The sequence below is a fragment of the Choloepus didactylus genome, chromosome 12 (assembly GCF_015220235.1).
Source record: "Choloepus didactylus isolate mChoDid1 chromosome 12, mChoDid1.pri, whole genome shotgun sequence".
NCBI lineage: Eukaryota > Metazoa > Chordata > Mammalia > Pilosa > Megalonychidae > Choloepus > Choloepus didactylus.
Window position 1 is genome coordinate 21,623,217 of NC_051318.1, and position 25,137 is coordinate 21,648,353.

At 42.1% G+C, this 25,137-nt stretch overlaps 1 protein-coding gene across 14 annotated transcripts in view; it reads right to left on the reverse strand.

Moving 5' to 3' along the window:
• Positions 1-25,137, reverse strand: part of MCF2L (MCF.2 cell line derived transforming sequence like) — a 334,795-nt gene that overhangs the window by 44,369 nt on the left and 265,289 nt on the right. For all 14 annotated transcript variants that reach the window (XM_037799621.1, XM_037799618.1, XM_037799615.1 and 11 more), the window contains 5 exons: positions 15,625-15,744; positions 6,186-6,302; positions 5,421-5,570; positions 4,123-4,247; positions 2,734-2,848 (listed from right to left, as the gene is read on the reverse strand). In XM_037799621.1, the coding sequence (XP_037655549.1) occupies positions 2,734-2,848; positions 4,123-4,247; positions 5,421-5,570; positions 6,186-6,302; positions 15,625-15,744 (627 nt within the window). The remainder of the gene's footprint in view (positions 1-2,733; positions 2,849-4,122; positions 4,248-5,420; positions 5,571-6,185; positions 6,303-15,624; positions 15,745-25,137) is intronic.

Sequence of the window (25,137 nt, forward strand, 5' to 3'; positions counted from 1 at the left end):
CATGTAAAGAACTTGTGTGCTTATGAGAGAAATAAAAGGAAATATAAATAAATGGAGAGACATACAGTGTTCAAGGGTTTGATTATTCAAGCATAATAAAGAGGCCAAGTCTCTTTAAATTGACATAGAGGTTTAATGTAATTTCTATTCAAAACCCTAACAATATTTTTTGTTGATTTAGACAATATTATTTTAAAATTTGTGTGGAAAGGTAAAGGAACTAGAATAGCTAAAACCATTTTGAAAAAGAAGGATAAAATGGGAAGAAATAGTTTACCTGATTTCAAGACTGGTCGTACAGCTACAGTAATCAAGGCTACTGAGGGGTAGACACACACATCAACGGAACAGAATAGAGAATACAGAAATAGACCCATACAAATACTTTGAACTGATAATTGACAAAGGTGCAAGCAATTCAACGGAGAAAGGGTAGCCTTTTCAGCAAATGCTGCTGGAGCAAGTCCAGAGACAAAAAATGAACCACAACTTAAGCCCCACACCTCATACAAAAATCAACTCAAAATAGATCATGGATTTAAATGTAAAGTTAAACTATAAAACTTTTAGAAAAAAACGTAGGAGAAAATAGTTGGGATCTAGAACTAGGCAGAGAGTTCTTATGATTGACACCAAAAGCATGAAGCTTAACAGGGAAAACTGATAAGCTGAACTTGAACAAAATTAAAAACTTTTGTGCTATGAAAGACCTAGTTAAGAGAACGAAGAAACAAGCTACAGACTAGGAGAAAATATTTGTAAACTACTTATCTATCAAAGGGCTAGTATCTAGAATATATAAAGAACTTTCAAAACTCAACAGTAAAAAAAAAAATCCAATTAGAAAATGGGCAAAACACATGAAGAGATATTTACCAAAGAGGATACGTAAATGACTGACATGGAAAGATGTTCAATATCATTAGCCCTTAGGAAAATGCAATTAAAACCACAACTATTAGAATGATAAAAAAACAGTGACAATATCAAATGCTGGCGAGGATGCAGAGAAACTGGGTTGCTCATGCATTGCTGGTGGGAACGTAAAATGGCATAAGCACTCTGAAAACAGTTTGGCAGTTTCTTAAAAACTACACATGCAACTATCACATGACCCAGCAATTGCACAGAGCATTTATCCCAGAGAAATGAAAATGTGTTCACAGAAAAACCTTAACATGAATGCTTACAGCAGCTTTATTTGTGGCAGCAAAAAACTGGAAACAGCCTGGATGACCTTCAATGGGCAAGTGGTTGAACAAAATGTGGCACATACTTACCATGGAATACATCTCAGGATAAAAAGGAACGGACTATTGATACATCAACAATCTGGATGAATCTCCAGAGAATTATGCTGAATGAAAAAAGCCAATCCCAATGGGTTATGTCCCGTATGAACCCACTTATGTAACATTCTTGACATATCAAAATTAGAGAAATGGAGAACAGATTAGTGGTTGCCAGGGGTTAAGGAGAGGGTGGGGAAAGAAGGGAAGTAGTTGTGGCTATAAAAGGGCAACTTGAACTATCCTTGTGACGAAAAATGCCCTGTATCTTGACCATATCAATGTCAATATCCTGGAAGGGAGGTTGATCTATAGTTTTGCAAGATTTTATCATTGGGGGAAACTGGGTAAAAGATACCCAAGACCTCTTTGTAGTATTCCTTACAACGGCATGTGAATCTACAATTATTTCTAAAAAAATTTTTAATTGAAAAAGTCACCTGCTCTGTAAGGCCTTCCTCAATCCCCACAGAAATGAGTTACTAATTCTTATTCTCTCCCTGCTTCTATGGGATTTGCTCAGGCCATGAGGGCGGCACTTATTCCATGAGGTTGCACTTAGCTGCTTGATCACAGGCTGCCTGAGGGCAGGGAGACTATTTCCATCTGGATTTCTGGAGCACCTTAACAGCACTCAGTAAGTGGTGCTGAACTAAATTCCATGTTTTCCAAAAAGTAACAATTCAGTGCTCCTTGAGAAGTATTAGAATTTGAAGACAGTAAGAAAAGCCCTCAGATCCCCTGAGAATTTTGCTGTCTTCTAACAGTTTTCCTATCATTGAATTCTCATGGTTTTATTTCTTATGTATTTATTTTTTTCTCCACCTTGGTTAGAGGTTTTTCCTGAAGTTAGGAAAAGGGTTACTGTCTGTGGTCTGCAGTGCTTAGCACCCGGGCTAGACTTGGAGGAAAGTCTCCTTCTAGTTATTTGGATGAATAATTGATTAACAGGCTTCCGATGTTTTGGCCGTCTCTGACGATTCAGCACAATGATTCTCATCACTTCTACTATCGCCCTTATCATACTGAATCCAGGGCAGGACTGCATCTTTTATTTTTGTATACCCAGAGCTCCATGCCGGGCCCAAAGTAGGCATTTGATAAATGTATGTTGAATAAAAGAACATGCAAATAAATAGAAAGTGAGAACAAAGGCTCCCTGGCTAATTCAAAAATAACGCAGAAATAAGTAAATACCAATAAACAGAATTGTACAGACTTTTATCTATAGTGATATACTCATCACATCATATGCTTCAAGGTTTAGCCCAGCTTAAGCCTGCAGGTTCCATGTGGCTAACAGACTATTCTGCCCATTAAACTCAAGTTACTTGTATAATTCAGCTCTCGGTGTTGGGATCCGAGCATTGATACGGGAATAACATGGCACACACTTCCCACAACCAGACCACTCAGCTACTTCTCAATGCCCTGGCCCACTCACCTCCCGAAAATTCTGCTCAAAGTGCCGGAGCTGCAGACACTGCTCGAGTTTCTGCTGATGCTTGGCCCAAAAGTCATCAAAAGCAGCCTCGGTTTCATTCAGCTGGGCCAGGAGCCTAAGAAAAGGACGATTATGTTTACTGCGTGGGAGAGACTGTCTCCCAGGGGCATCGGGAGTAACACGCAGAGGACTTGTGCCTAGAATCAGCGGTTCCAGCGTGAAGCAGGGTGTTCAACCTCATCACGACGCTTGGTTTCTCCTGCAAGCCTTTCCACGACCCTCCCCTACTTGTATTCTATGCACTGAATCATAACATTTTGCAAGCATGGAGATGATCTTTAGGGCCAATCAATGTGAGAAGGAGAGACATTTTTTAGACAAAATAACGGGCTATCTGCTTCCCTTCTGGTTTTCTCTCCCTCCTGTGCTATGATGCAGGCTTGCAGCAAACCACTTGGCAGCTGGCAGAGTTGCACCAAGTTTATTAATTTTTTAAAAGGTCAAGATGGCAAAGGTTTGGACTTATTATTCATAACTAAGGTTCTGGGGAGAAGAATAAGCAGTAAACTAGCTATTGCCAAAATTCCTTTGTCATCACTCACAGGTACCAAGTAGCCCACACATTGTGCTAAATATCCAGTATGTATCATCTCATCTAGTCCCTGTGAGGAAAAGATAAGAGAAGGCACGTGGGGTTTGGAACATTTCAAAGCACGATAAAATATTAGATACCGTTACTTAACCTTATGAGGATTGTGCCCTGTTTTCTGTAACACAGCTAGAAACACAAGGGAGAAATCAACAGATTATATCTTTCACAATGAAAAGTAAAAGATCACACTTCAAAGCAAGAGGCTGGCATTGAAAGAGAATCTCAAGTTGTTTCCTTATCTGTAAATAGAAACCTAGGGCCTTGCTACCTGGTTGGGATGAGAGGCAGGCAAGCATTCTTAATGCCACAGCTATAAAAGTCTAAGATGCTCACATTATCACTATTCTGCCTTCAATACCTACTTTAGGCTTTCGAAAAAAGTGTTTTGCACTATGAACCTTCCTATCTAGAAAAGCTGCTCTCTTCGGGATTTAGGAAAACGTATTTCGGCATTTCTGAGAGCCCTGGAATATTGGAGCAGCAAGGAGCCTGAGATCTCCTTGCTTCATTTTAAAGATGAGGAAACTGAGGTTCAGAGAAGCAAAGTGACTGCCCAAGGTCCCAAAGAGCCTAGATTAGGAGTGGGGTCGCCTGCTGCAGTCTGTTGCTTTTTCTTTTACCCAGAGTTGCCCCAGCCGATGGCCTCTTAGTTTCCTCGAGGCTGCTTGCCCGGGACACTCGCCATGCCTTGAACAGAAAGCAAAGCAGCCCGAGCAGGGAGGCCCGGTGCCTCTCACCTCTGCACCGTGGTCTGATTGTCCAGCTGATCCTGATTCAGGCTGTGCTCTGGGTTCCTGACCAGCGGCTCCCGGATGCTCTCCAGGAGGGTGTGTCCTTCTTTCAGCGCTAATTTCAAATCCTCCTGCGGAAAGAACACAGGGAACCTCTTGTTCCAAAGCCCCTCACCAGGTCTCAGAGATCCACAGTTCAGGTGAGGGCCAATGGTTAGACTTTGTTAGGTATTTCACCCTGAAAGGGGACGGTGACTAAACCAATAAAGAGTGGAAGATATGTGATGATGGGCAAAGTAGAAACAAAACTGAACAAAGTGGTTTCTTCTTAAATCTCTTCCATGCTGACAGCGCTCTTGAATATTTCATTTGAAAACTGGGAAGGAAAGACGTTCTGATAGTTAGATTGTGGTTCTCTGCTTCTGCCAAAGGTTTCCAGTTAACTGGGCAGTGCTGGGGAGAACGCTCACTCTGTTTGCTACCACTGGCAGAGCTAGGGTTACAGGTCACTTGGGGGTGACGGGATAAGGTAAGAAAGTGACAGGAAACCAGACCTCCTAGATGCCTCTGCTCTGTGGCCATTTCTCACTGTTTGGAGCAAAAGGCTGTTTTAAAGGAGAATAGTGGCCCACTTGGCAGAGAGAGGGGCACGTTCCCCTGAGGTTGCAGGAAATGCTGCTTTAGAGCTGACCATGCTCAAGCTGCGGGAAGGGGTGCAATGCCTTCAAGGAGCATATTTTCCTCAAAATATATTCATCCCAGAAAGAGATGGTAAATGTGCAAGTAAAGTAAATATTTTATAAACAGGAATTTCAACCTTCCAGTCAGTCCACCACATTACTGCCTACTTGTCTTCTAAGAAACCAGGGGTAGAAATCCTGTCTTTGTTCTGCTGAGCAACAGAAACATCCAGATAGAGGACTTTATCGTACAGACAGCTAACTGAGCTCATTTAGAGAAAAGCTGCCCTTCATGCTTCACTTTATTCAGACCCCATAAATTACTCAAGGACACTGGGATTTACTAATGGCTTACTTGATGCCAATCCATGCATATGGATTGCAGCCTGCATTTTATAAGATTCATTTATGCTGCACATGTTTTTCTAAAGCAACACATCTTAATTCTCATCTTGGAAGTTACCCAGCTAATTACCATCAAAGGCATCTTTGAGACCTGCTTACATTCTCAGTTTACCTGATTCAACACTGACTCTTTTTTTAATTCCAGCATTTCTTATAGAGGAGAGACTCATGCTTTCCACCCTCAGTCCCCCAGCCCCAGCCCGCAGGAGCCTCACGTACCTTCATCTTGCCCTTCTTCTCCGTGTGTGCTGACAGCACCGAGCTCGTGGATGGGACGTCATTGGGTAATTCTGTTTCGGCCAGTTCGGTCCCGAAGGACTGAAGCATCTGAGCTGTCTGCTTAACCATGAGGGCGAAACTTTCGATAGCCTTTGGAAGAGGGAGAACACGATCACAAAGCCTTGCACACACCGAGCCCTCCCACCGCTGTGAAAGCGGACACCCACGCTGTAACTGTCCCTCGTCGGCAGACAGGACAGACACGAGTGATTTTCTAGAAAGAGGGGCAGCTTTCAACGCGAACCTGGCTGATACCATGTTTACAGATAAATACCTTCACCATGGGTTTCCTGACCTCATGACTCCTTCAGAAACACACCATGCACACTCTAAATAAATTTTCATAACCTGCAGTCATTCTGCGCTTGAGGTCTCTCTCCTTGTTATGAGACGTGCAAGCGCCACAAACCACAACACAAGTTTTTGGTGTTTTTCTTTTTTTTTAGTCTCTAAGCCCAGAGAAAGCCACTCCCAAACTTATTACTCATGTTATTTCTTTAAGATGACTAAGGTCCACTGAGACCATCTCCTCATTCTCGGGGAATAAAACTTCTGTTAATGCGAACATGCTCTGGAAAAGGCAGCATCGTCGTGCAAATGAATTCTGTTGGATTACCTACAAATTTATAAGAACTACAACCCACAGTCACTGCCCACCCCCCAACCCCACAATAACAACACAACAAAAACCCCAAACCAACTCACTGTGCGGTGACACAGCCACCTGGTGTGGCAATAATCCAGGGTTCCTCCAAGATCCTCAGTCAGTTGTGATTTATCAATGTAACCATGTAATTCAGGTACTGAGCTCAGCATTATGATCTAAAAGAAAAAAAAATTATTCATCAGTCATAAACAGAATGTCCATGGGGCTAAACCAACAGACTGAAAGAGGAAACGTTTTCACTGTTGGATGCCAAGTGTGGCAGAGTGGAAGGCAGCCAGCTTTGGAACTGAATAGATCTGGGTTTAAATCCCAGTTCCATCACTTACTAGCTGTTTGATCTTTGGCAAATCACTTTATCTCTCTGTGCCTCATCTTCCTCATTTATAAAATGGGCATATTATTACTGACCCCATCAGGTCACGGTGAGGATTGAGTAACCACCAAACACACATGAAATCCTTAACAGAGAGCTTGACAAGCAAAAGACAACATTTAATAGATGTTTACATGTATAACTAATAGTGCTCTAATTTGCAAGTTCATTTTTGTGCCTATTCCTGCTGAAAACACCAAGAAGTCTTTAAAGGTACTAGTTAGAATCCACACATTGCCACAAAATCAGGCTAATGAATAAGGAAAGAGAGTGATGACAACTCATGAAAGCGTACACTTTACATATGAAACACATCGTTGCAATGATTAAGTCATTTTTTCCAGAAATGACTGACTTATATTTTTCTAAGTTTCTCTTGACCTTTCGGAGGTCACTCTGCCCATGAGTTTTTAATAAAAATACAGCCTTTGCTTTGTAAGCTGTCAGACAGATATTACAAAATGGGTCTTCCGAGGCTTAGCACAGATGATATTTGACACTACTCTGTGCATTATTAACATTCTATTGGTTTGAAGCAGTGGGTTTTGACCACGGGTGATTTTGTTTCCCAGGGGTCATTGACAAAGCCGGGAGACATTTTTGGTTGTCACGATTGCGGTGTGTGCTACTGGCAACTAGTGGGCAAAGCCAGAGATGCTAAATATTCTACAAAGCACAGAACAGCCTCCCCAACAAAGAATAATATGGCCCAAATGTCAACAGTGCTGAGATTGAGAAACCCTGATTCAAAACATACTCTGCATTCTAAAAATGGGTTAAAATTTAAATGTAATTATTACAGCTTTCCCAAATAAACCTGATTTATAACCAGTATAACCAAAGATTGATTCATTGGATAATCTAAGGCTTTAAGTTTATGATTTCTGTATTTTAATTAACATCCTGTCTATGCTTAGTATATATTCAACCACAACAAAAAAGGAATAGGGAATCTCATCTAGTTTTTAAAAATTTCCTTTCTAGTCTTGAGTTAGTATGTAGCATTGAAATAGTGACATGAATATATTTTCAGCGACAGTTTCTTCAGATGATTGCTTTCTATAATTCTGTAAGAATTCTCTAAAATGGGCCAGTGAATTTGAAAATGCAAGTGATAAATTTTTTTTGAAACTTGTTTTTGACAACACACTGATATGACACAATAGGGTTGTTTTGCAAAGGAAGACATGACATTTATAATGGATGACCTCAGTTTTTTTTCCTGTGACACACTGACGGTAAAGAAATCTACCATTTATGTGGTTTGTTTGCCAAATATAAAGAAGAGATTGGACAAATCAACGTCATGCCCATTATGAGGGCCATAAAATATATGTCACTGCGCAAGAGGTGACTGTCCATAGACTGGAATGCTCTGAGGGATTAGTCATGGAACACAGAACCTCACACATCAGTGTCATGAACACTAACCTTCAACTGGGTGGAAGTCACTGCTCTCCATGATTTTATCATTAATCCTATGCAGAAAATGGAATATTGAGAAATGAAGGCTTCTCTGATGCTACAAAAAATGGTGGCTGCACCACGGCCACAAAGCATGTGGTTCTCTTGGCTACCAAAGCGTGATTTGCAAATTCAGAGAACACAACAGCATTTGCACACCTAGCCCACCCCGGCCTGGGCAGAACATCCTCTTTCTTTCAGTTACTGTTACGCTGCTTTCGGAAGGGCAGTTATTGGGGTGTGCCACAGGCATCAGTGGTTGTGGGGTGACTCTCAAAGACCATGAACCACCCAAAGACCGTTAGAAAGGTGGTGGGAGAGTACAGAATGGGGTCTGGGTGGTCAGCCAGGGGCACTGCTGTTAAGGCAGGATGGAGGAGAAAAGGGCCACAGGCCCCACTTTCTTTCCCTTCCAGTCCCTTCCAGGGTTCTTTTTGGTGGATGGGAAACAGGGTGATGAGAGAACAGGGTCAGCTTTATGGAGGAAGTAGAGGAGGTGGGCCACGGAAGCAGGTGGGCAATCCTTTTTATCACCTGCATTCTGAGAAACAGGTAATAATTTCACAGAAAATGACCCCACACCAGGGATTATCAGATTTCCAAGAGAAATTTAGTTAGTATTGCTGGAGAGGGGGCAAAGTGCCTGGGGTTAGCCACATATATTCTTGTTCTTCCCGTAACTGAGGTTACTGACTGGTCACTACCTGCCCCGGGGCTGTTCTCAGAGTGATCAGTATAATTTGGGCTGCCAACCAGGCTTTATAGGAAACATGGGCTTCCCTTTGCACATGAGCTTTAAGTTTCTATGCAGCCTTTTTTTGAAAAAAAAAAAAAAAAAAAGAACAGTTAGCCCTACCCTAGAAAGTATCCTTTTTAAATGGATAATGTTAAAGGACAGGTTTGTCTAGGAATCACCAAGACTTTTTTTTTAATTATATTACAGAAGTTGTAGGTTTACAGAAAAATCAAGCAGAAAAGAAAGTTCTCATATGTCCCTACTCCCCCACCCCACACTTTTCCCTATTAACACTTTGCATTAATGTGGTATTGTTGTTACAATTGATGAAACAATATTACTATAATTATACTATCAACTAGTGTCCATAGCTTACACTGAGGTTCAGTTTGTGTTGTTCAGACCTACGATTTTTTTAAAAATTTTTATTCACGTAACATATATACAACCCCAAATTTCCCCTTTCAACCACATTCAAATATATAATTCAGTGTTGTTAATTACATTCATATGTTGTGCTACCATCACCACCATCCATTACAAACATTTTTCCATCACCCCAAACAGAATCTCTGTACCAATTAAGCATGAACTCTCCATCCCCTATTCCCACCCTGGCCCCTGGTAACCTGTATTCTAGCTTCTGACTCTATGAATTTGCTTATTCTAATTGTTTCATATCAGTGAGATCATGCAATATTTGTCCTCTCGTGTCTGGCTTATTTTACGCAATGTGATGTCATCAAGGTTCGTCCATGTGGTTGCACATATCAGAACTTCATTCCCTTTTATGGCTGAATAAGTCCATTGTGTGCATGTACCATATTTTGTTTATCTGTTCATTGGTTGATGGACACTTGGGTTGCTTCTGTCTTTAAGCAATTGTGAATATGTTGCTATGAATATCGGTGTGCAATATCTATTTGAGGCCTGGCTTTCAATTCTTTTGGGTATGTACCATAGAAGCGAGATTGTTGGGTCATATGGTAATTCTATATTTAACTTTCTGAGGAACTGCCAGACTGTCTTCCACAGTGGCTGCACCCTTTTACATTGCCAGCAACAATGAACAAGGGTTCCTATTACTCCGCATCCTCTCCAACACTTATTTTCCAGTTTTTTTTTTTTTTTTAATAGGAGCCATTCTAGTGGTTATGAAATGGTATTTCATTGCAGTTTTGGTTTGTATTTCCCTACTGACTAACAATGTTGAGCATCTTTTCATGTGCTTTTTGGCTATTTGTAGACCTTCTTTGGGGAAATGTCTATTCATGTCTTTTGCCTGTGTTTTAATTGGTTGGTTGTCTTTTTGCTGTTGAGTTGTAGGATTCTTTATATATTCTGAATAATAAACCCTTATTGGATATGTGGTTCCCAAATATTTCCTCCATTATGTAGCTGTCTTTTTACTTTCATGATGAAGAACTTTGATGCAGAAAAGTTTTAAATTTTGATGAAGACCCATTTATCTACTTTTTCTTTTGTTGCTTGTGCTTTGAGTGAAAGCCTAAGAAATCACTGCCTAACCAAGGTCCTGAAGCAGCTTCCTTGTGTTTTCTTCTAGGAATTTTTATAGTTTTGGTTCTTATATTTAGGATTTAATCCGTTTTTTGAGTTGATTTTTGTATATAGTGTGAGGTAGGAGTCCACCTTCCTTCTTTTTGCATATGGATTTCCAGTTTTCCCAGCACCATTTGTTGAAAAGGCTATTCTTTCCCCATTGAGTGGACTTGACACCTTTTTCAAAAATCAGTTGGCCAGATGGAAGAAGATGGCAGCATAGAGAGGAGTGAAAGCTAGTTTGTCCCCCTTGAACGACTAATAAACAACCAGGAACAACTAGTAAATAATCTGGAATAACTGCATGGGGAAAAATGTGACTGTCCACTCATCATACACCAACCTGAATTGGGAGGAATGCCCGAGATCACAGCATAAAATCTGTAAGTAAAAACTGCTGATCCAAGCCAGGCACCCCCTCCTGCTATGGTCCAAACTGTAAAGCCTCGTGGTGCTAGAGAGCAGCAGTCTCTGAGCAAGTGAATATAGCTCAGCTGAGCTCCAATTGGGGTTTTAATTAATAAACATGGACTGTTCAATACAAGATACGAATCCCCAACAAGCAGATAGAAGCTTTTGGTGACGACTGACCTTGAAGAGCCAGAGGGTGGCTGTGGACTGGCCCTGAAGCGGGCTTTCTGTCCCTTTTTTGGCCCAGTGGAGAAAGGCTCAGCCATTTTCAGTTCCCAGTGCTTTGACCAGACGAGGGAGGAAATAGCACAGGTAGAGAGTCTATTCAAATGTAAATGACCTCGCCCTAGGGGGTGTATTTTCCCTAAGAGGAAGAAGGTGGTGCCAAGCTCTACTACCCACCTTTCATTCAGAACCAGACCCCAGAGCCTGGGGGAAAACAGTCACAGGCCATACCTCCTTACACCAGTCTGGAGCTACAGGCTGACAGGAGCCACCTGCTGGGCGGAAAAGCACAGTGACGAAGCCTCACAGGGTGTACTAATCTTCTAAGACACACCCTCAGGGAGACGTGATACTGTTGCCTCCTGCTGAGACCTGAGCCTGTTCTGGTCTGAGAAAACATGATTGGGTTAACCAAGGAAATCAGATGCCTAGACAATAGAAAACTACAACCTACACTAATAAAACCAATGTTATGGCCCAGTCAAAGGAACAAACTTACACTTCAACTGAGATACAGGAATTTAAACAACTAATACTAAATCAATTCAAAAAGTTTAGGGAAGATATGGCAAAAGAGATGAAGCATATAATGAAAACACTGGGCATACAAAAGGAAGAAATCAAAAGTTCGAAAAAACAACTGGCAGAATCTATGGAAATGAAAGGCACAACACAAGGATGAAAGACACAATGTAAACATACAATAGCAGATCTCAAGAGACAGAAGAAAACACTCAGGAACTGGAGAACAACACAACTGAAAGCCTACACACAAAAGAACAGATAGAGAAAAGAATGGAAAACTATGAGCAACATGTCCGGGAACTTAAGGACAAAACGAAATGCAGGAATGTATGTGTCACTGGTGTCCCAGAAGAAGAAGAGAAAGGAAGAGGGGCAGAAGCAATAATAGAGGAAATAATCAATGAAAATTTCCCATCTCTTATGAAAGACATAAAGTCATGGATCTAAGAAGTGCAGCGTACCCCAAACAGAATAGATCTGAATAGGCCTATGCCAAGACACTTAATAATCAGATTATCAAACGTCAAAGATAAAGAAAGAATCCTGAAAGCAGCAAGAGAAAAGTGATCCATCACATACAAAGGAAGCTCGATAAGACTGCGGATTTCTCAGTAGAAACTACGGGGGCAAGAAGGAAGTGGTGTGATATATTTAAGATACTGAAAGAGAAAAACCACCAACCAAGAATCCTATATCTGGCAAAACTATCCTTCAAATATGAAAGAGAGCTTAAAATATTCTCCAACAGACAATGACAGAGTCTGTGAAAAGGAAACACTAAAGGAAGCACTCCAGACAGAAAGGAAAAGACAGGAGTGAGAGGTTTGGAAAACAATTTTGGGAGATAGTAGCACAGCAATGTAAGTACACTGAACAAAGATGACTGCGAGTATGGTTGAAAGACAGAAGGTTAGGAGCTTGTGGGACCCCAGAACGAAAGACGAAAGATAAAGACTGGGACTGTATAACTCAGTGAAGCCTAGGGTGCTCCACGATTGTAATAAAAGATATAAATATGTTTTTACATGAGGTAGAACAAATGAATGTCAACATTGCAAGGTGTTAAAAATAGGGTGGGATTGGGGGGAAAATACAATTAATGCAAACTAGAGATTGAAAAAGAAGACATAAAAAAAAAAAAATCAGTTGGCCTACAAAGTGAGGGTTTATTTCTGAACTCTCAGTTCAATTCCATTGGTTTGTCTGTCTTCGTGCTGGTACCCTACTGTTTTGATTGCTCTAACTTTGTAACGAGTTTTAAAATCAGAAAGATCTCTTGTAAACAGCATATAGTTGTGCCATGCTTTTATATCCATTCTGCCAATCTCCATCTTTTGATTGGTGGTTTGAAACTATTTACATCTAAATAAACTATGATAATGCATTTATTTCTTCTGTCCTTTTGCTATTTAGTTTATGTAAGCTTTATAGGTTTTTGACCTTCAATTCTTCCATTAATGTCAATTTTCATATTTATTTGATTTTTTTCTATTGTACCATTTTCAGTTCCTTCCCATTTCTTTCTGTATATATTCTTCATATATTTCCTTTATGGTTACCATGGGGTTTAAATTTAACATCCTAAATCTATAACAATCACATTTGATTTGATACCAACTTAACCTGAATAGCATACATATACACTATTCCTATACCCCTCTATCCCCCCACTTTTTTCTTGTACTCCTTACAAATTACACCTCTTTGCATTGTATGACCCAAACCATAAATTTATCATTACTTTTTATGCAATTGCATTTTAGAACCTGTAAGAACCAAAAAAAAATGGAGTTACATACCAAAAACTACAATATAATAGCATTGGCATTTATAATTACCCACATGATTTCCTTTACTGGAGGTTTTTACTTCTTCATGTTGCTTTGATCAACTCTCTAGTGGCCTTTCCTTTCAATCTGAAGAACTCCTTTAGCATTGCTTATAGGGCAGACCTAGTGGTAACAAATTTCCTTGGCTTTTGTTTATCTGAGAATGTCTTAATCTCTCCCTCATTTTTGAAAGACAGTCTTGCCAGATAAAAAAATCTTGTTTGGCAATTGTTTTCTTTAAATATTTCAAACCACTGCTTCCTTGCATCCATGGTTTCTGATGAGGAATCATCACTTATTGGAATTCCCTTGAATGTAACTTCTTGCTTTTCTCTTGCAGCTTTCAGAACTTTCTCCTTGGCATTTGACAGTTTGAGTACAATGTGTTTGGGTGTGGCTCTCTTTGAGTTTATCTTGTTTGTGGTTCATTGGAACTGTGCCATTATTTCTTGAAAATTTCTTCTACCCCTTTCTCTCTTTCTTCTCCTCAGAGCCTCCCTTAATGCAAATATTGGTATGCTTGATGGTGTGCCACAGGTCTCTTAGGCCTTGTTCACTTTTTATGTTCCTTTTTCTTTCTGCTCCTCAGCCTAAATCATTTCAATTATCTGGACTTTGAGATCATTGATTCTTTCTTCTGCCAGCTCCAGTCTACTGTTGAAATCCTCTGGGGAATTTTTCATTTTCACTTATTGTGGTCTTGAACTCCAGTTTTTCTGTTTGGTTCCTTTTTAAAATTTCTCTCTTTATTGAGTTCCTCATACTGTTCATTCACTGTCTTCCCGCTATCCTTAGTTCTTTACCTGTGTTTTCCTTTATTTCCTTAAGCATACTGAAGATCTTTTTCTTTTCCTTTTTTGTTTTTTTAAAAGTCTCTGGCCAGTATGTCCAAAGTCTGTCTTCTTTATTGACAGTTTCTGAATTTTTATATGTTCCTTTGTGTGGGCCATCTTTTCCTGTTTCTTTACCTTGAAATCTTTTGTTGCGTATTATATTTTAGTGTGTTAACTCTGGGATTTAGTCCTTGAGCTGTCAATTCCTTAAGTTTATATCCAGATAGTGATATGACAGGTATTCTCTTGAGTGCCAGGAGCTAAAACAAACAAATAAACCAAGGCAAAAACACCTTTCACCTTTGCATACTGGCTCTGCATTGGCTGGTGCTCTCCTTCAGAGTTTAGGCCACTTATCAAGAATATCAGCCTGAAGCAAAAGACAAGTGGAGGGCCCTCTCTGTCTTTTCTGAGCCTTAGTCTTTTTCTGGTTTTGTGCTTATTGTGGCCTTAGGAATCCTCCTGTATATAGGAATTTGAACACCCTCTCTACTCCCTATGAAAAAGACTTTCTCTCCATCCTGGTGGCTCTATTATACAACTTAAAGCAAACAATCTTTTGTCCCAGGCCACTTTGACTTGTTTCTTTCACTGCTTTAGCGTCCACAAGCCACTTTGCCTGCAGAGCAAATTCTGGGAGGGCGAGCCTGAGACAAGTTTCCTGGTTGAGGCTTTCAGATCACCACCCAGTATACTGGCAACGACATAGAGGCACCCCAGTATGCACACAGTGGTACTCTGCTCCTACAGTGGGAGTGCAGGCTGGCTCCATACCACTCTGGCAAGGGGGTGAGGAAGAGGCCAGCAAGAGTTCCACAAATTTCTCCTATCATTTATAAAGCTGTTTTTCTTGATTCTACCCTTGCCCTGTTACTGCAACCCTTTAACCCTTTAACTGTTTTCCAGAGTTTCGAGGAAGATGGCTCTGCCAGGTTTTGCTAGTTGCTCAAAAATTCTGTGGGGGAATGGCACCCTGGAGTGCCTTACGTTGCTATCTTGGTTGACTGGAAGTCCCTGCTAAACTTCCTGCCCAGCACTAGCTGGCAACTCAGAGGCATCCCACAACAGTCCCGAGAGATGCTTGCATCCACTTCCTCTAGTTCCTCTCTTATCCTCTTGGGGTGCTGACAGAACACGGCCAGTATTCCTAACCATGAGCTGGGGATGACTGATCAAACCATTAGGGATCTCTTTTGTTTCAATTTTACCAGGTCTAAGAATGTCCAATGATTTGGGGTTCTCTGGTAAACCTCTTTCCAGTGGTCTATGCAAGGCCATGACTTTGCACAGCATGGTACAGGGGATGTGTAATGATGGATGGGTGAGAGGAGGACAAGAGGAACAAAGGCTCGTACCCCTCGCAACAGCAGTACGAAGGTCATATTCTGATTATGTCACCTGGGGCTTTATTTACGGCACAGCATTGAGGCTGGCACTTTGAGAATTTCAATTATCACAGATGGGCCAAGTATTCAATTAAGTACAGTTCTGCCTATGGAGATAAAGTGTGGGTGTACTCACCGGTACCTTCATTTTAAAGTCATCTCTATTGAATTTGAAAGCGATGTCGGAGAGAGTCCGTTGGAAAAATCCTGTTGGGCGTAGAACAAGGATGAGCTGTAGGTTTGCTGGGAAAGATGCCTGTAAGAGATAAAGAAAAGGGCCTGAGACATCTTTGATGGACAGACACAGCCACTGAAGCTGTGGGACAGTTGCATGCTCCAGCCTCACTGTGCAGTTCAGCACTCCAAACGTGGAAGACTTTGAGCTATTTTCAACACATCAACATTACACCAAAATAAAGGTGGTCATAAAGAGGTTAAATGCATTAAGCTCTAGTAAAGGCATTATAATATTTTAAAAAAAAAGGAAACACTGTCACATTCTTTGTTACAGCTATATTATGCTGCTTAAACACTTATAGTGGCTAAAAAGGCAAAGGCTTACACACTTGTCAAACAAAAGCAAATCTATATACACACATATATGCATTATCCAAAACAAAGATAAATATAAGCTTATACCCTAGTGTGTGCACACACACACACACACACACACACCCTCAGGTATAGTTACATGAATATATTTGGTTATTAGCTCTGCCACTTTACAAGGTGTATGACCTTGAGCAAGTTACTTAACATCTCCGTGCCTCAGTTTCTTCCTCTGTAAAATGGGGATAACATGATTGTACCTACATGATTGTACTGTCTTGAGGATTAAATAAGCAAATACACAAGCAATGCTTGGCAGCGGGAAGTGCTCAAAAACTTGGCTACCACAGATATATAAATAAAAGGCTACTCTAGATGCCAAATTATTTCCAGATGCTGAAGTCTAGTGCGACCCCATCAGTACTTAAAAAAAAAAAAAGAAGAAATTTTGAAGGATTTCTGGAGAATAAGGTTAAATGCACCTAATAAATAATATATTAAAAAGAATGGCATAGGCCTAAAACCTGGAAAAGAATGGAAGAAGAGAAACCAACTTGGCAAGATATCTTGGCTACAAGGTAGTGCCTGTGTCTGACTCTAATCTGACAGGCTAGTCTAGGAAGGAGAGACAGAACAGCAGAAGAGGGCCCTGAAGGTTTTGGGACTGGGGAAGTAGCACCAGTCTCCTTGCAGGGAATCAGTGGGGCTGGATGAGCTGGCCACATCAGCAAGAAGTCCCAGGTTCCTCTTTTCCTCTTACTTACACTGCCTCAGTTGTCCTTGGAAATCCTGGATCACGGATAACCCCCAAGTTCCAAAAGAACTCTAGGATTATAAATTATATCAACTGAGACCTCACTCGGGAATGTAAAATAAATTTCCCACAGCTTTTTCAAAACCCTAGTAACAAGACCTCCTTGGCAAGAAAGTCACCAAGGACCCCAAACTGAAGCATGTGCTACATTTCAAACCATCTTACTTTGTACTAAGAATTAAATGCCAGAGTCACCCCCTCCCTGATTTCAAAAGGAACAAACATGTTGATCAAAACCACTGTCAATCAGTTAAGGGCTGAAGTCTAAGAAATGTCCTGATGCAGGTTATTGTCCAGATATCGGGGCAGCTGAGTGCTGTGCTTTGCTCTGGTGGGGAACAGAAGTTCAGGGAACTAGTTTAGTACACAGTAAGCCATCATCTGATTCTTGTAAGCAATTCCTCTAAGAGGAACATCCCTTCTGTATGAAAGGGGTAATTTTTATTTAACTCAGCCCCTACAGCTCTTTGCCAGTGGTTCTCCAACATTAGCTGCACCAGAATCACCTAGAGAGCCTGTAAAATACAGATAATTGGGCCTGGGCCCCAGAGTTTCTGATTCAGTGGGTCTAGAGTGGAACCTGAGTGCTGTATTTCTAACAACTTCCCTGGTGCAGCCAAAGCTGCTATTCTGGGAACCCCACTTTGAGAACCACTGCTCCATGACTCCGTGGCCATCTGTATTTGACAGTTCCTTGGGGGATTCTGGCCTCAGTTGAGAGATAGTGCCTCACATATGAGAAAACTGAGCTAAGGAAGGCAGGGCAGCACTCAGCACCCAGCACCTGACCCAAATCTGGTCAGGATTTTGACCCACTAGGCATGAGTTAGTCCACCAGCCCGGGACCAGTGTGGAGTGTGGAAACAGTGTGAGCCTGGGGGCAGCAACCCATGGCCAAGCGCCAGCTCTGTGCTCATCAGGTGAGCATCCACAGGTACCCTATGCGGGTTCAGAGCTCAGCGTCCTCTTCTATAAATGGAGTCACTATTATGCACTTCCAAAAGTCACTGGAAGATCAAATACAACAGTAAGGGGAAAAGAGTTATACAAACAAATTGCTACAAAAGGTTCATTATTTTTATCCTGTCTTTTCCTGCAGCAAACAGTGCAGAACTCAGCAACACTTAGGGAACGAGCAGGGAACCTATTAACAGCCAAATAAAAAGAACCTATTGTTGAGATGCAGGGAAACTGAGGGACTGAGACTCTGCCTGTTTCAAATTTCCCCCTTTAGACAAGTTCCTTATCCACTCTGTGCCTCTGTTCACTATTGTGTAAATTGAGGACAAAAATTTTTACGGTTTTCAAGGGTGTGTGTTTTGAGGATTAAATGAGATAATACAGTGTTTTGGGCCTGTGTTAAGAACAATACATAGCAGCTATTATTACGACTAATATTACATTATTATCCTCCATTTCACAGTTAATTTCCATAAGAAAGCATTGATTTGTTCCAACATTAATTCAAGTGGCCTAGGAGGATAAAGTAGGGTCATACTGGAAAGATGAAAACAAATCATTTTTAAAAGCTTAACATATCCTTTAAGAACATTTACTGTAAAGGGAACAAGGAATCCTGAACATTGTTTCATTACGAACATCCAAATATCTGCAGGGCTCAGCTACATGAATGTTCCATACACAGAGAATCCTTAAGAAACATTATAGAGCTGCTAATTCTGCAACTGAATTTATTAATTTATTAAGGCTCTTTGTGCCTCTGGGCAGTGAGAATTGCTGTGTGGAAACTGGCAGCAGGCATGGTGGATGGCGGCAGGGTGGACATTGGGGTCATAGGGTGCTGGCTGACACAGGACACTGCCATCTCGTCAACTGCTGAAGCAAGCCCCGAGGACCCTGGAACCAGTGGGTCCTCCTGGAGAGCAGTCAGTCTCGTACTGAACCTTCCCAACCATCCACTGCTGGGCTCATTCTTGGCCATGTGTGTTGCGAGGATACTTAGATCCTGAAGGCAAGATGCTCACAGTCAACATTTGCTGCTTGCCTGCTTTGTGCCAAACTCTGTGGTAGACCCTAAAGATGCAAAGACTGTCCAAACATGGTCCTTGTCTTCAAGGAAATCACCTTCTGGTGGGGTGAATCAAACAAATCACTGTCAGGGGTGTTTGGGGTTCTGTGAAAGCCCAGTGTAGGGCGTGTGTGGACTAGTGTCAGGGAGTCTGGGAGTTTGGAGAAAGAATTTGATCACTTAAGGATGACTTGAGAGAGTGGAGAGACCAGTGAAAATCCTCCAGACATTATTATTATGATTATTATTTTTAATTTGCAATAATTTCACCTTTCAAATAGGACTAAGAGTGTTCCACCCTTCTTGTTTATTATTATTATAGACTACAGCAAAATCTCTTTATGGAGGTTAGAAAATTGCAAAATCCATTTCAGCTCATTAGAAAGCCTTTCTGTGGTTGCAGCACGGTCAAGCCCAGTCCCCACAGTATTTGCATGTGCAGTTCAGCCAAATGCAGGCACTGGGGGGAATCTGTCTTATGAAAAATGCACAGAGGAAAGCACAATTCAGTGCTTCTCCAGTTTTCTCGAGAGAATCAGCAAATGATGGACCAATGGTGAGTGAGCTTTCTTTATTGCTCCATTTATTCCTCCCCTGGTTTCTGGCTTGGGTGGAAGGGGGAGGGAGGGTCTCTTCAGGGTTGAGGCCAAATCTCCCAGAAACTGACAACACCTGGGCAAGTGCAGTGTGGCGGGAGCCCCTGGCCGGCCAAGCAGACTCCACGGAGGGCTGCAGAGCTAAGGCCGCAGGACCGTGCGGCAAAGCCAAGGGGCTTTGAAACAACAAAAGTGGTCATTCTTTACCACTACTGTACCTCCAAAATAGTCCCTTACATTTTAGATGTTTAAGAATAACGAGTTGACACAAGGGAGGAAAATCAGAGATGCCAATATTAAAATAACAGCAATTCTACACATTTTTATCAAGCACTGACTGTGGTATGAGCGTGATGCTCGGCATTTCTGTGGGTGAAATAGAGGATGCAGTTGCTCCCTCAGGGAGTCTGCGGGTATCCATCTGGGAGGGATGAGTTAATATGTCTCTGTACTAGTCACGTGCCATCCTTGGGAGAACTGGGAAAATCGTCACTCACACACTTTCCTGGGTTCTCTGGTCCAGGAAAGGAACCCCGTGGAGAGAGGCTGGCTTAGTGACAGTTACTAGACAAGTACCCATCATGTGCCGCATACTGGGATGAGCATCTCATACTCCTCATCCATTCTCCCAGTCCTCTCCCGTTTCCTCCTACCTCACTGGTCACTCCACCTTAGCTCCTTATTCCATTCAAGACTTCTTAACGGGGGAGCACCCCAGGGCTCCATCCCCGGACCCCTTCTCTTCTCTGGGGCTCTCATCCAGTCCTGTGGCTGCAGACACCATCCATACATGATAATTCCATACTGATATCCGCAGACTCCTCTACCCAACCGCCTGCGGACATCTGCTCCTGATCTGCGACAGGATCTCATGCTTAACATGTCCAGGTGCAGACCCTCAGTTTCCCCTCACAGACCAGCTCCTCTCCAGGGAGCCTCATCTCAGCAAATGGCCCCTCGATTCATCCAGGTGCTCCGGGCAAAACCAGGAAGTTCTCCTCACTTACCCTGTCTCTTTCACTTCCCACAGTCAATCCCAAATTCCATCTGCTCTCCCTTCAGATTTTATCCAGAGCATGACCACTTCTCGCCCCCTCCCCCATGACACTCCCAGCACAAGCCTCCAGCACCTCGTCTGGTCCTCTGCAGTCACCTCCCCACGGGGCTCCCTCCTCTGAGCTTGCCTGCCTACAGCTCCCTCTCCACCGGAGGATCAAAATAATCCTTTTAAAATGCCAGCCAAATCACGACACCTTCCTGCCCCAAACCTCCAGAGTCTTCCCACTATGCAGTGAGTAAAACCCCAAGCCTCACCCATGCCCTGCAAGACAGTCCTGACCTGTCCTGCAATGACCTCCCTGACCTCAGCTCCCTCATGGACCTCCAGCATTATTTCCTGACGGTGACACACACCCTCCTGACTCTGCTTCCTCGGCCGGATACCTGCAGGGCTATCTTAAATACGGTGGTCAGAGAAGACCTCTGTGAGCCTTGGGTCCAGCAGTCCCCTTCCCATAGGAATCACATTATCAATCAGCCTCAACACCCGGACCACATGCCCTGCTTCCAGGACGCTTGGCCCCACCACCAGGCCACGGGCTCCGTGGTCCCTCTCGGCTATGATCCTCCTACAGAGTTCTGAGCAGCTACTTGCATCTGATTCTCCTCAGCAAGCTCTAAACTTTGATTTCTACTTGAGCTCTGTGGCTAAGTCCCATCCCCACTGCCACTAACATACATCCTCCACCCATAGTCATCGTCCTCTCTTTCCCTCCTGCACCTTCTACACCCGAGCTCTAGATCCCATTCTCACTAGGCACGCTGAGGGGCCTTGCTCCTTCAATTGTTCCCCCTCTCTCCAGTGTCTTCAACTTCTCCTCCTCTCCTGGCTCTTTATTCTGTCTTACAAACACGTTCCACTCTCTTCTGTCTCCCTCCAGCTTCTACCTAATGTTCTCCCCTTCAGGGTCATACCTCTCTGCTTCCTCACTTCCTATTCATGTCTCATGCCCACCACACAAGGACATCACCAGTGACCTACCGTATGGCGGTGTGCCGGTTTGAATGTATTGTGTCCCCCAAATGCCATTATCTTTGTGGTCTTGTGTGGGGCAGAGGTTTTGGTGCTGATTAGATTTGCTTGGAATGTGCCCCACCCAGCTGTGGGAGATGACTCTGATGAGATATTCCCATGGAGGCATGGCCCCGCCCATTCAGGGTGGGCCTTGATCAGTGGAGCTATATAAATGAGCTGACTCAGAGAGAGGGAAGGGGGTGCTGCTGGGAGTGATGTTTTGAAGAGGAGCAAGCTTGCTAGAGAGGAGCGTCCTGGGAGAAAGCCATTTTGAGGCCGGAGCTTTGGAGCAGACGCCAGCTGCCTTCCTAGCTAGCAGAGGTTTTCCGGACGCCATTGGCCATTCTCCAGTGAAGGCACCCAATTGCTGGGGTGTTACCTTGGACGCTTTGTGGCCTTAAGACTGTAACTGTGTAGCGAAATAAACCCCCGTTTTATAAAAGCCTATCCATCTCTGGTGTTTTGCATTCCACAGCATTAGCAAACTGGAACAGGCGGTCTCGATCTTGCTGCCTCCCTCTGCCACATTTAACGGGGTGGAATATATCACACTGCCTGAAACTGTTTCCTCTCCTCACCTGTGTGATACCACCTTCTCCTGTGTCTCCTGCACATCTTTCTGACTCTTCTCGTCCTCCACTGGCCCATTTGTTCACCGGAATCCACGGTTCTTCCACATCTGTGTGATCTTCCTGGGCCATCTCATCATGGTTTAAAAACTACCACCCATTTACTGACAACTTCTAAAGTTGTGTCTCCAGGCCTGACTGCTCCCCTGAGCTTCCAACTTATGGACCTACCCATCACCCTACAGGACCCTCAAACACAACAACTCCAAGACGGTAATTATCTGCTCTTCCCTAGGTTGGGCTTGAGAAGCACATCGTTTATGACCCGAGCACACGCTTAGCACAGGGGCCTTGCAACTACCTTTCCATCAATTGCTTATGTCATGCTCTTTGAGAATAGGAACCACATGTCCTTGGCTGTGAGCATGCTGAGTGAATAAGGGAGATGGCGGCTAATAGCTATCAAGAGTCCACTATTGAGCAGACACTGGCCTCCACATTTACTCCGTCAAACTCCCAGCCCTGGTCCTGGGTGAGGCAGATTTGGGTTTCACTCTAGGTCTGTCGTTCACAAGCCCATACCCGCTCTAGATCACCAGCACCATCTCAGACACAAAACATGCCAGAGCGTTTCTAAGTCCTGCAGGTCGTATACATAAAACGCAACAGGAAAGATTAATTATGAAACAAAATTACAAGGAGGGGAATTATTAAATAAATATCTCCAATGAATTCTTTTCTGGCCATTCCTAATAAACTGGGGCTGAACCCTCAGAGAGTTCAACTCCTTTGAGTAGAAGGAAAACACAGCAAGACAATGCTGAAAAGTCATAAGCTTTCAAATAGTTTCTGGGTCACTTAGCAAGAGGACTTTAAATATCTGTCACCACTATTTGTGAAACTGGCCACAACTATTTAAGGAAAACAATTGCTACTGAATTCTTTATTTGGATGTGACAACGAATCATGCTTTTCTAAATTTCAATATAGATTTTATCACCCTAGATTTACACTTCACGGAAGATATGTTCTTTAAGGTCAGGCTAAATGCTTGAATTTTTAAGATAAAACTAGTGCCCTTCCCCTTTAGCAATTTCACCCTTCAAGTAGGTAGCAAGAAAACCAACTAGGAAATGAAAATCAGTAATTTCATCTTGAGATAAAAGGAGCACATCTTTTGCTAAGCCCATCACTTGAGGTAACTGTTAACATTAAAAATAATTCTATTGTCTTCCTTTTCTGTGTTAGTCTTTCTTTTTTTAAAAGAAGTTACTGAATCTCTATATAAACTAGAATAATTATAAGATTCTATATTTGCACATATATGTTTTCTCTTGGTATAGTGTCACCATATGTATTAAAAGCTGGGAAAAGGTGTGAGATAAAAACTTTATTTTAAAAAAGAAAGGCAAATAGGACTGGGGATGGAACCTGTAAAAGAACTCTTTTTTGAAAATTAATAACCAAGTAATAATAATAAAATGATTATAACATGTTCCTATCTAATATGAAAATAATATTATTTGTTTTCTGGGATTGACCTCAGTTGATTTATGATGGAGTGACCATAAAAATGCAATTTGGAGTTAGAAAAGGGAGAATTAACTGTTTTCTAAATTAATATTCTTCTTATTGACTTACAAATGAAAAAAAAAATCACATGCATTCACAAACATAGTTAAAGCTAATGGAATACATTAGAAGCTCTATGGAACTTTGGTGCTTTGGTGAACACTGAAAAACCTTTCTGAGGTTCAAGTAACCTTTCTTAAAGTCGACTCAAAGCCATATTTATTCAACCTAACATTCTATATTTAATTTCAAATGGAGCAGCAGAAACCTGACCAATTACATTTGTCTGACAGTAGCCAACCCCCCCCCCACAAGTTTATATACAACTATAAATTAAGAAGTTTATTTGCATTTTGGTGTTAACAGATGAAAAACCTGAGTATCCGCATCTGAGAAGCTGAACTCCAGTGAAGGGGCCTCCTTCTCACTTGGAATCTGAGTAGCTGTTTGTGCAGAGGTTTGGATGCTTGCTGTATGGACAGCCAGGCTCAGTGTGCATGAAGTCAGTGCTAATAAAAGCAACCCCCAAACCACAAAAAGACCATTAAGGGGACTAGATCTCTTGCAAATGTACCTCCAGGCTGCCTGGGAGAAAATATGGGAATGGGTTCGCACACAAACTTCACTTCTCGTAGATAAATAATGTACAATGTGTTTTGTGAATTATACATTAACCAGTCTTAGAAAAACAGAAATACATATGGGATTTGGCTTTATATAAACTTGGATGACATTTTGACTGGGGGTTCCTTTGAAAATGGGACAGTGGGTTGATGAAAAATTAAACCAACCCCTGCACCCCCCAACGACCAGCTCCACAACTTTCTGCTTTTCAACAGACTCCAGCAAGGTTCCAACTGGCTTTCGTTGGGTCTTACATATAAGAGTCACTGGAACTGAGGGTCAAATCAAGAGCTGAAATGTATATTGATCACCTTTCTAGTCCACTTGTAAACTCTCTCCAAGGACACTGATGAAGGAATTTATTTAATTTATGCCAAGAATTTGCAAGGGCTGTGAGTGTTTACTAAGCAATTACTAAGTTTGTAAGGGCAACACCTTACCCTACCACGGTGGAAGGAGATACAACTACGGGGACATATAATGCCAGGATAAAGTAAGACATGAATAGGAAGGTTCATCTAGCAGGTTTACAAACAACCATTACACATTTAACATGCTGGCTTTGAAAATGAATTGATTTAACAACGATCATAGAAATAATTGATTCAGGCAAAAACTGTCAATGGACAGTAAAACCACTGGGTGGGAGGCTGTTGGGAAGAGGATAGTCATCGTCCCAAAGCATCACCCCATATATTACTTCTTAAAAACAAAGCATAAAAGTTACCTTCGTAATGGAGAAATTGGTGGCACCACCTTAACCAAGTGATCAAAGCTAACCTCACCAACGATGTGACAAACTGACACTGCGTGTTCCCAGAT